Source organism: Lipotes vexillifer, unplaced genomic scaffold (genome assembly GCF_000442215.2).
Source record: "Lipotes vexillifer unplaced genomic scaffold, Lipotes_vexillifer_v1.1 scaffold29, whole genome shotgun sequence".
Lineage (NCBI taxonomy): Eukaryota > Metazoa > Chordata > Mammalia > Artiodactyla > Lipotidae > Lipotes > Lipotes vexillifer.
In genome coordinates, this window is record NW_006776904.1 from 75,394 (window position 1) to 87,591 (window position 12,198).

The following is a 12,198-nucleotide window of genomic DNA, read 5'->3' on the forward strand; positions in this document are numbered from 1 at the left end:
TTTTTTTCCTTTAAAGTTACTTTAAGTATTGTTTATAATAAAAGGCAAACATATAAACAAACAGCTTAATGAAAATTAAACCTAATGTCTGCTATATTTACATTTAAATTGCAGAGAAATAAGTATGTGGAAGCTATCTCCATCAACAACAGCAGTTGCTAGGCCTGTAAAATATATGTGCATGTAGAGACTACTGAAGAGCAATGTTTCAGTTTCCTTCCCTCTCTTCCTCCATCCTGACCTTGTCCACATCCTTAGCGACCAGATAAAATCAAGTTCAGACTCTGAAGGACATTTGATCAGTAGATTACACACAATCAAAAATATCAACTTTTGGGCTTCCCTGGTGGCACAGTGGTTGAGAGTCCGCCTGCAAATGCAGGGGATGTGGGTTTGTGCCCCAGTCCGGGAAGATCCCACATGCCGCGGAGCGGCTAGGCCCGTGAGTCATGGCCGCTGAGCCTGCGCATCCGGAGCCTGTGCTCCGCAACGGGAGAGGCCACAACAGTGAGAGGCCCACGTACAGCAAAAAAAAAAAAAAAATCAACTTTTATTTTAAAATGTTAAACTTAATACAAGCTGATCAGGAAAGGTCAAATATGACTTCTTCAAACATGCAATATGTGAAATAGGAAAAATTTGGCTTATAACTAATAATTTTTAAGTTGTAAGAGCATTTCATGAAGATGTTGCCTGTTTCAAATACTCAATAAGATCTTCTCTCTCACTCTTCTTTTTAAGACCAGCAAAGGTCATTTTAGTTCCAGTGATATATTTTTTGGGGTTCTCCAAATATTCCATCAGAGTCTCCTCTCCCCAGATAACACCTATAAAGGTGAAAATAAGTTTTAAGTTTGTGAAGTTACATTTGTAAGGTTTACTTTCTGATGTGACCCACATTTGTGAACAAAAGATTACTCTTGGACTCAGTAGGAAGGTTATTATAACTGAGAATACTTAGTTTCTGACCTACAAGAAAATTCCAAAATTAGTCTTCGGTGATCTACTCTTGGGCTTCTTTGTAGAAATCCAATGCTGTTTAAGATTATCTAAGGTACACCAATGAACTACCAACCAAGACATGTTGGGCCTAAGCAGTATGCCAACCTCCTAGAATCACAGAGAATTCCTTCTATCTTAGAGATCAATTAACCAAAATCCTCATTTTGCAGATGAGTAAATGATGACCCAAAGAGAGGATAATAACTTACCCTAAGATGACAAGGCTACACAGAGTAAAGCACTGGTAACTAGTCACTTATATTTCCATGTTTTTTTGTTTCTCTTTTTCCCAATCACACCAAGCTGCCTCTGTCAGGATCTCTATCAAAAACCTATGAGTTCAGGAATCCAGTTTTACAATGAGAGAGAGAGGTTGCATCCAACGTTTTTCCTTTCTAAAGCCAGCTGAAAAGAACATGAACAAAGAGAAACAGAAATGCTAGTTCCACTTTCAATAACATTTTTGAGTGAGTGCCTCTACCACCAAACTTGATACACTTAGAAGACTACCAAGGACATTAAACCTGGACCAGAGTGAAAGGACACTTTTCACTAATTTCTAAGGAAGAGAAAAGTTCTCCAAAATAGGTGAGAAATCCTGAGGTGCAGAGTTATCACCCTCTGCTGGGCCCAAAGAGAGTAGAGTACATATTGGCTGGCTGTGAAAGTCTCCCTAAATTCAATTTGATACCATGGAGGGCCAGGGGAGCCAGGAGTAAAGAAGAAAACACATCTTTAAAAGAAAGATTCTGCTTTGTAATAGGATAAAAGAGAAACTTGAGGTGTTGGATAACCCTGGAGCTGCCAGTCTTTGTCAGCTGAAGAGCCAAATAACCCTGCAGCAAACATATACACATACATATAGCTCTAACACATAACTGTGGGTGAGGAAGATCTTATAACCAACTGGAACACTCAGACCCTCACTCTTACTGTCCTTCTGCAAATAACCAATCAAGGACAAATTGTCCTAATCAAAAGATGAGCAGTAATCAGAAAGGAATCACCATGAAAGAGTATTGAAAACACACACACAACATACACACACACAGCAGAAAGGAATATAAAAAAAGTTAAATGAAATATACACAACGAAAATTATATACACTAAGCAGAAAAAATCAGGAGCACATTCCCATGGATTCAGAAAAGGTCTTTGTTATTTGTAATGAGGTAGACGGACCTAGAGTCTGTCATACAGAGTGAAGTCAGAAAGAGAAAAACAAATACCGTATGCTAAAGCACATATATGGAATCTAAAAAGAGGTACTGGGACTTCCCTGGTGGCACAGTGGTTAAGAATCCACCTGCCAATGCAGGGGACACGGGCCCTGGCCCGGGAGGATCTCACCTGCCACAGAGCAACTAAGCCCACGCACCACAACTACTGAGCCTGTGCTCTAGAGCTCGTGAGACACAACTGATCAGCCCACGTGCCACAGCTACTGAAGCCTTTGTGCCTACAGCTACTGAAGCCTTTGTGCCTACAGCCCATGCTCCACAACAAGAGAAGACACTGCAACGAGAAGCCAGGGCACTGCAACAAAGAGTAGCCCCCACTCAGTGCAACTAGAGAAAGCCTACGCACAGCAACAAGGACCCAATGCAGCCAACAATAAATAAATTTATTTTTAAAAATAAATAAACATTAAAAAATAAATAAATTTATTTATTTAAAATAAATAAATAGGGGCTTCCCTGGTGGCGCAGTGGTTGAGAGTCCGCCTGCCGATGCAGGGGACACGGGTTCACGCCCCAGTCCAGGAACATCCCGCATGCTGTGGAGCGGCTGGGCCCGTGAGCCATGGCTGCTGAGCCTGCGCACCTGGAGCCTATGCTCTGCAACGGGAGAGGCCACAACAGTGAGAGGCCCACGTACTACCAAAAAAAAAACAAAAAACAAAAAACACACCTATACGTGGAATAGCACCTACAAAACACCTACTGAATGCTGGTAGAAGACCTCAGACTTCCCAAAAGGCAAGAAACTCCCCACATACCTGGGTAGGGCAAAAGAAAAAACAGAGACAAAAGAACAGGGACGGGACCTGCACCTCAGGGAGGGAGCTGTGAAGGAGGAAAAGTTTCCACACACTAGGGAGCCCCTTCGCGGGCGGAGACAATGCGGGAGGCGGAGCGGGGAGCTTCGGCGCCATGGAGGAGAGCACAGCAACAGGGGTGCGGAGGGCAAAGCGGAGAGATTCCCACACAGAGGATCGGCGCCGACCGGCACTCACCGAGAGGCTTGTCTGCTCACCCGCCACGGCGGGTGGGGCTGGGAGCTGAGGCTTGGGCTTCGGAGGTCAGACCCCGGGGAGAGGACTGGGGTTGGCTGCCAGAACACAGCCTGAAGGAATAGTGCGCCACAGCTAGCTGGGAGGGAGTCCAGGAAAACCTCTGGACCTACCTAAGAGGCAAGAGACCACTGTTTCGGGGTGTGCAAGAAGAGGGGATTCAGAGCTCCGCCTAAACAAGCTCCAGTGACTGGGCGAGCCGTGGCTATCAGCACAGACACCAGAGACTGGCATGAAATGATAAGGCTGCTGCTGCGGCCACCAAGAAGCCTCTGTGCAAGCACAGGTCAGTATCCACACCTCCCCACCCACGAGCCTGTGCAGCCCGCCAGTGCCAGGGTCCCGTGACCCAGGGACCACTTCTCGAGGCGAACACACGTTGCGCCTCAGGCTGTAGCAACATCACACCGGCCTCTGCAGCCTCAGGCTCGCCCCGCATTCTGTACCCCTCCCTCCCCCTGGCCTGAGGGAGCCAGGGCCCCCTAATCAGCTGCTACTTTAACCCCATAATGTCTGAGTGGGGGAAAAGACGCCTTCAGGCAACCTACATGCAGAGGCAGGGCCAAATGCAAAGCCGAACCCCAGGAGCTGTGCAAACAAGAAGACAAAGGGAAATTTCTCCCAGCAGCCTCAGGAGCAGCAGATTAAATCTCCACAATCACCTTGATGTACCCTGCATCTGTGGAATACCTGAATAGGGAAGGAATCATCCCAAAACGGAGGCCGTGGACTTTGGGAGCAACTGTAGACTTGGGGGTTTGCTTTCTGCATCTAATTTGTTTCTAGTTTTATGTTTATCTTAGTTTAGTATTTAGAGCTTATTATCATTGATAGATTTGTTTATTGATTTGGTTGCTCTCTTCCTTTATTGTTTTTATAAATATATATATATTTTTCCCTTTTTCCTCTTTTTGTGAGTGTGTAACTGTATTCTTTGTGTGATTTTCTCTGTATAGGTTTGCTTCTACCATCTGTCCTAGGGTTCTGCCTGTCTGGTATTTTTTCTTAGTATAGTTTTTAGTGCTTGTTATGATTGGTGGATTTGTTTTGTGCTTTGGTCTCTTGCTTCTTTCTTTCTTTTATTACTTTTTAAAATTTTTAACAATATTTTTTATTTTAATAACTATATTTTATTTCTTTTCTTCTTTTTTTCTTTCTTTCTTTTTCTCCCTTTTCTTCTGAGCCGTGTGACTGACAAGGTCTTGGTGCTATGGCCAAGTGTCAGGCCTGAGCCTCTGAGGTGGGAGAGCTGAGTTCAGGACATTGATCCACCAGAGACCTCCTGGCCCCGTGTAATAGCAAACGGCCAAAGCTCACCCAGAGATCTCCATCCCAACGCTAAGACCCAGCTCCACTCAACAACGAGCAAGCTACAGTGCTGGACACACTGTGCCAACCAACTAGCAAGACACAACCCCACCCATTAACAGAGAGGCTTCCTAAAATCATAAGGTCACAGACACCCCAAAACACACTACCAGACATGGTCCTGCCCACCAAAAAGACAAGATCCAGCCTCATCCACCAGAACACAGGCACCAGTCCCCTGCACCAGGAAGCCTACACAACCCACGGAACCAACCTGACCCACTGGGGGCAAACACTGAAAACAACAGGAAATATGAACCTGCAACCTGCAAAAAGGAGACCCCAAAGACAGTAACTTAAGCAAAATGAGAACACAGAGAAATACACAGCAGATGAAGAAGCAAGGTAAAAACCCACCAGACCAAAGAAATGAAGAGGAAATAGGAAGTTTACCTGAAAAAGAATTCAGAATAATGATAGTAAAGATGATCCAAAATCATGGAAAAAATACAAGAAATGCTTAACAAGGACCTAGAAGAACAAAAGAGCAAACAAACAATGATGAACAACACAATAAATGGAATTAAAAATTCTCTAGAAGGAATCAATAGCAGAATAACTGAGGCAGAAGAACAGAAAAGTGACCTGGAAGATAAAATAGTGGAACCAACTACCACAGAGCAGAATAAAGAAAAAAGAATGAAAAGAATTGAGACAGTCTCAGAGACCTCTAGGACAACAGTAAATGTAACAACATTCGAATTATAGGGGTCCCAGAAGAAGAAGAGAGAAAGAAAGGGACTGAGAAAATATTCGAAGAGATTATACTTGAAAAATTCCCAAATATGGGAAGGGAAATAATCAATCAAGACCAGGAAGTGCAGAGAGTCCCATACAGGATAAATCCAAGGAGAAACACACCAAGACACATATTAATCAAACTATAGAAAATTAAATACAAAGAAAAAATATTAAAAGCAGCAAGGGAAAAACAACAAGTAACATACAAGGGAATCCCCATAAGGTTAACAGCTGAACTTTCAGCAGAAACTCTGCAAGCGAGAAGGGAGTGGCAGGACATATTGAAAGTGATGAAAGGGAAAAACATACAACCAAGATTACTCTACCCAGCAAGGATCTCTTTCAGATTCCACAGAGAAATGAAAACCTTTACAGACAAGCAAAAGCAGAGAATTCAGCAGCACCAAACCAGATTTACAACAAATGCTAAAGGAACTTCTCTAGACAGGAAACACAGAGAAGGAAAAGACCTACAATTACCAACACAAAACAATTAACAAAATGGTATTAGGAACATACATATCGATAACTACCAAAAATGTAAATAGATTAAATGCTCCAACCAAAAGACATAGACTGGCTGAATAGATACAAAAACAACACCTGTTTAATGCTGTCTACAAGAGACCCACTTCAGCCCTAGGGACACATACAGACTGAAAGTGAGGGAATGGAAAAAGATACTCCATGCAAATGGAAATCAAAAGAAAGCTGGAATAGCAATTCTCATATCAGACAAAATAGACTTTAAAAAAGACTACTACAAGAGACAAAGAAGGACACTACATAATGATCAAGGGATTAATCCAAGAAGATATAACAATTGTAAATATTTATTCACCCAACATAGGAACACCTCAATACATAAGGCAAACGCTAACAGCCATAAAAAGGGAAACTGACATTAACACAATCATAGTAAGGGACTTTAACACCCCACTTTCACCAAAGGACAGGTCATCCAAAATGAAAATAAATAAGGAAACACAAGCTTTAAATGATACATTAAACAAGATGGACTTAATTGATATTTATAGGACATTCCATCCAAAAACAACAGAATACACTTTCTTCTCAAGGGCTCATGGAACATTCCACACGATAGATCATACCTTGGGCCACAAATCAACCCTTGGTAAATTTTAGAAAACTGAAATCGTATCAAGTAACTTTTCTGACCATAATGCTGTGAGACTAGATATCAATTACAGGAAAAAAACTGTAAAAAATACAAACACATGGAGACTAAACAATACACTACTAAATAAGCAAGAGGTCACTGACAAAATTCAAAAGGAAATCAAAAAAATGCCTAGAAAGAAATGACAACGAAAACACGATGACCCAAAATGTATGGGATGCAGCAAAAGCACTTCTAAGAGGGAGGTTTATAGCAATACCATCCTTGTTTAAGGAACAAGAAACATCTCAAATAAACAACCTAACCTTACAGCTAAAGCAATTAGAGAAAGAAGAACAAAAAAACCCCAATGTCAGCAGAAGGAAAGAAATCATAAAGATCAGATCAGAAATAAATGAAAAAAAATGAAGGAAACAATAGCAAAGATCGATAGAACTAAAAGCTGGTTCTTTGAGAAGATAAACAAAATTGATAAACCACTAGTGAGACTCATCAAGAAAGAAAGGGAGAAGAGTCAAATCAACAGAATTAGAAATGAAAAAGGAGAAGTAAAAACAGCCACTGGAGAAATACAAATGATTATAAGAGATTACTACAAGTAACTATATGCCAAAAAATTGGACACCCTGGAAGACATGGACAAATTCTTAGAAAAGCACAACCTTCCGAGACTGAACCAGGAAGAAATAGAAAATATAAACAGACCAGTCACAAGCACTGAAATTGAACCTGTGATTAAAATTCTTCCAACAAACAAAAGCCCAGGACCAAATGGCTTCACAGGCAAATTCTATCAAACATTCAGAGAAGACCTAACACTTACCCTTCTCACACTCTTCCAAAATATAGCAGAGGGAGGAACACTCCCAAACACATTCTACAGGCCACCATCACCCTGATACCAAAACCAGACAAAGATGTCACAAAAAAAGAAACCTACAGGCCAATATTACTGATGAACATAGATGCAAAAACCCTCAACAAAATACTAGCAAACAGAATCCAACAACACATTAAAAGGATCATACACCATGATCAAGTGGGATTTATGCCAGGAATGCAAGGATTCTTCAATGTATGCAAATCAATCAATGTGATAAACCATATTAACAAATTGAAGGAGAAAAACCATATGATCATCTCAATAGATGCAGAAAAATCTTTTGACAAAATTCAACACCCATTTATGATAAAAACCCTCCAGAGAGTAGGCATAGAGGGAATTTACCTCAACATAATAAAGGCCATATATGACAAACCCATAGCCAACATCATTCTCAATGGTGAAAAATTGAAACCATTTCTAATAAGATCAGGAACAAGACAAGGTTGCCCACTCTCACCACTATTATTCAACAAAGTTTGGAAGTTTTAGCCACAGCAATCAGAGAAGCAACAGAAATTAAAGGAATCCAAATCACAAAAGAAAAGTAAAACTGTCACTGTTTGCAGATGACATGATCCTATACATAGAGAATCCTAACAATGCTACCAGAAAACTACTAGAGCTAATCAATGAATTTGGTAAAGTAGCAGGATACAAAATTAATGCACAGAAATCTCTTGCATTCCTATACACTAATGATGAAAAATCTGAAAGAGAAATTAAGGAAACACTCCCATTTACCACTGCAACAAAAAGAATAAAATACCTAGGAATAAACCTACCTAAGGAGACAAAAGACCTGTATGCAGAAAACTATAAGACACTGGTAAAAGAAATTAAAGATGATACAAACAGATGGAGAGATATACAATGTTCTTGGATTTGATGGATCAACATTGTGAAAATTACTATACTACCCAAAGCAATCTACAGATTCAATGCAATCCCTATCAAACCACCAATGGCATTTTTCACAGGACTAGAACAAAAATTTCACAGTTTGTATGGAAACACAAAAGACCCTGAAAAGCCAAAGCAATCTTGAGAAAGAAACACGGAGCTGGAGCAATCAGGCTCCCTGACTTCCAACTATACTACAAAGCTACAGTAATCAAGACAGTATGGTACTGGCACAAAAACAGAAGTATAAATCAACAGAACAGGAAAGAAAGCCCAGAGATAAACCCACACACATATGGTCACCTTATCTTTGAGAAAGGAGGCAAGACTATACAATGGAGAAAAGACAGCCTCTTCAATAAGTGGTTCTGGCAAAACTGGACAGCTACATGTAAAAGAATGAAATTAGAACACTCCCTAACATTATATACAAGAATAAACTCAAACTGGATTAAAAACCTAAATGTAAGGCCAGACTCTATAAAACTCTTAGAGGAAAACATAGGCAGAACACTCTATGACAAAAATCACAGCAGGATCCCTTTTGACCCATCTCCTAGAGAAGTGGAAATAAAAATAAAAATAAACAAATAGGACCTAATGAAACTTCAAAGCTTTTGCACAGCAAAGGAAACCATAAACAAGACGAAAAAAAACCCCTCAGAATGGGAGAAAATATTTGCAAACGAAGCAATTGACAAGGGATTAATCTCCAAAATATACAAGCAGCAAGTGCAGCTCAATATCAAAAAAAGAAACAACCCAATCCTAAACTGGGCAGTAGACCTAAACAGACATTTCTCCAAAGAAGATATACAGACTCCCAACAAAAACATGAAAGGATGCTCAACATCACTAATCATTACAGAAATACAAATCAAAACTACAATGAGGTATCACCTCACACCAGTAAGAATGGCTATCATCAAAAAATCTACAAACAATAAATGCTGGAGACGGTGTGGAGAAAAGGGAACCCTCTTGCATTGCTGGTGGGAATGGAGGACAGTATGGAGGTTCCTTAAAAAACTAAAGATAGAACTACCATATGACCCAGCAATTCCACTACTGGGCATATACCCTGAGAAAACCATAATTTAGAAAGTGTCATGTACCACAATGTTCATTGCAGCTCTATTTACAATAGCCAGGACGTGGAAGCAACCTAAGTGTCCATCGACAGATGAATGGATAAAGAAGATGTGGCATATATGTACAATAGAATATTACTCAGCCATAAAAAGAAAGGAAACTGATGGGGCTTCCCTGATGGCGCAGTGGTTGAGAGTCCACCTGCCGATGCAGGGGACACGGGTTCATGCCCTGGTCCAGGAGGATCCCACGTGCCGTGGAGCGGCTGGGCCCGTGAGCCATGGCCGCTGAGCCTGCTCATCCGGAGCCTGTGCTCTGCAACAGGAGACGCCACGACAGTGAGGGGCCAGTGTACCGCAAAAAAAAAAAAAGAAAGGAAACTGAGTTATTTGTAGTGAGATGGATGGACCTAGAGTCTGTCATACAGTGTGAAGTAAGTTAGAAAGAGAAAAACAAATACCGTATGCTAACACATATATATGGAATCTAAAAAAAAAGAAAATGGTTCTGAAGAACCTAGGGGCCAGACAGGAATAAAGATGCAGACATAGAGAATGGACTTGAGGACACAGGGAGGCGGAAGGGTAAGCTGGGATGGAGTGAGAGAGTAGCATGGACATATATACACTACCAAATGTAAAACAGATAGCTTGTAGGAAGCAGCCACATCGCACAGGGAGATCAGCTTGGTTCTTTGTGACCACCTAGAGGGGTGGCACAGGGACGGTGGGAGGGAGACGCAAGAGACAGGGGATATGGGGATATATGTATACATATAGCTGACTCACTCTGTTATACAGCAGAAACTAACACACCATTGTAAAGCAATTATACTACAATAAAGATGTTAAAAAATAAAATTAAATTAAAAAGTAAATAAATAAAAATTAAAAGACAGTACTGATGAACCTAGTGGCAAGGCAGAAATAAAGACACAGATGTAGAGAATGGACTTCAGGACACAGGTGAGGAAGGGGAAGCTGGGATGAAATGAAAGAGTAGCATTGTCACATATACACTACCAAATGTAAAATGGATGGCTAGTGGGAAGCTGCTGCATAGCACAGTGAGATCAGCTCAATGTTTTGTGACGACCTAGAGGGTAGGGATAGGGAGGGTGGGAGGCTCGAGAGGGAGAGGATATGGCGATAGATGTATACATATAGCTGATTCACTTTGTTGTACAGCAGAAACTAACACAACATTGTAAATCAATTACACTCCAATAAAGACCAAAAAACCAACTTATCAGCTAAAAACAAAAGGTCTTTATAAATCAAGGGCTTATAGCAGAGCTACAAAGGTTCAAGGAGATGATAAAACAGAAAGACATAAATGACAGCAAAAAGAATAGATACTACTGATAGCACAATCAGGCTTGAAAATATTGATAAAAACAAAATGAGAATAATAAGTTTAAAACAATCATAAGAAAAATAACAGATATAGAAGACATTTAGACAAAAGATATCCCAAATATGCACAGTTGATGGCCCAAGTAAGATTTCTTTAATAAAAACAAATGAAATAGTATAAAATTATTAAAACATATAATTCAAGAAAACTTTCAAAAATAAAAGTCCTTAAAAACAAACAACTCAGTCTAAAAATGGGCAGAAGACCTAAATAGACATTTCTCCAAAGAAGAGATACAGATTGCCAACAAACACATGAAAGGATGCTCAACATCATTAATCATTAGAGAAATGTAAATCAAAACTACAATGCAATATCATCTCACACCGGTCAGAATTGCCATCAACAAAAAATCTACAAACAATAAATGCTGGAGAGGGTGTGGAGAAAAGCAAACCCTCATACACTGTTGGAGGGAATGTAAATTGATACAGCCACTATGGAGAACAGTATGGAGGTTCCTTAAAAAACTACAAATAGAACTACCATATGACCCAGCAATCCCACTACTGGGCGTATACCCTGAGAAAACCATAATTCAAAGAGTCATGTACCACAATGTTCATTGCAGCTCTATTTACAATAGCCAGCTCATGGAAGCAACAGAAGCGTCCATTGACAGATGAATGGATAAAGAAGATGTGGCACATATATACAATGGAATATTACTCAGCCATAAGAAGAAACGAAATTGAGTTACTTGTAGTGAGGTGGGTGGACCTAGAGTCTGTCATACAGAGTGAAGTAAGTCAGAAAGAGAAAGACAAATACCGTATGCTAACACATATATGTGGAATCTAAGGGAAAAAAATGTCATGAAGCACCTAGGGTTAAGACGGGAATAAAGACACAGACCTACTAGGGCATGGACTTGAGGATATGGGGAGGGGGAAGGGTAAGCTGTGACAAAGTGAGACAGTGGTATGGACATATATACACTACCAAACGTAAAAGAGATAGCTAGTGGGAAGCAGCCGCATAGCACAAGGAGATCAGCTAGGTGGTTTGTGACCACCTAGAGGGGTGGGAGAGGGAGGGTGGGAGGGAGGGAGACGCAAGAGGGAAGAGATATGGGAACATATGTATATGTATAACTGATTCACTTTGTTGTGGGGCAGAAACTGACACACCACTGCAAAGCAATTATACTCCAATAAAGATGTTAAAAAAACAAAAAAGAATGTGGGCTACAAGAGAGCAGGAATTCTGTCATATTCACTGTGGCAACCACAGAAACTAGAACAGTGCCTGGCATATAGTAGATATTTAACGGATATTCGTGGAAGGAAGGAAAGAAAGGAGGACTTGCGTGGTGGCGCAGTGGTTAAGAATCCGCCTGCCAATTCAGGGGACACGGG

General features: G+C 40.6%; 1 protein-coding gene across 1 annotated transcript in view; it reads right to left on the minus strand.

Annotated features, from left to right (window-relative positions):
- Positions 1–536: 536 nt before the first annotated feature.
- The window catches only part of LOC103069156 (cytochrome c 2), a 21,451-nt gene continuing 9,789 nt past the window's right edge, over positions 537–12,198 (minus strand). The window contains exon 2 of the mRNA XM_007450716.1: positions 537–827. Coding sequence (XP_007450778.1) covers positions 679–827 — 149 coding nt within the window. The 3' untranslated portion in view covers positions 537–678. The remainder of the gene's footprint in view (positions 828–12,198) is intronic.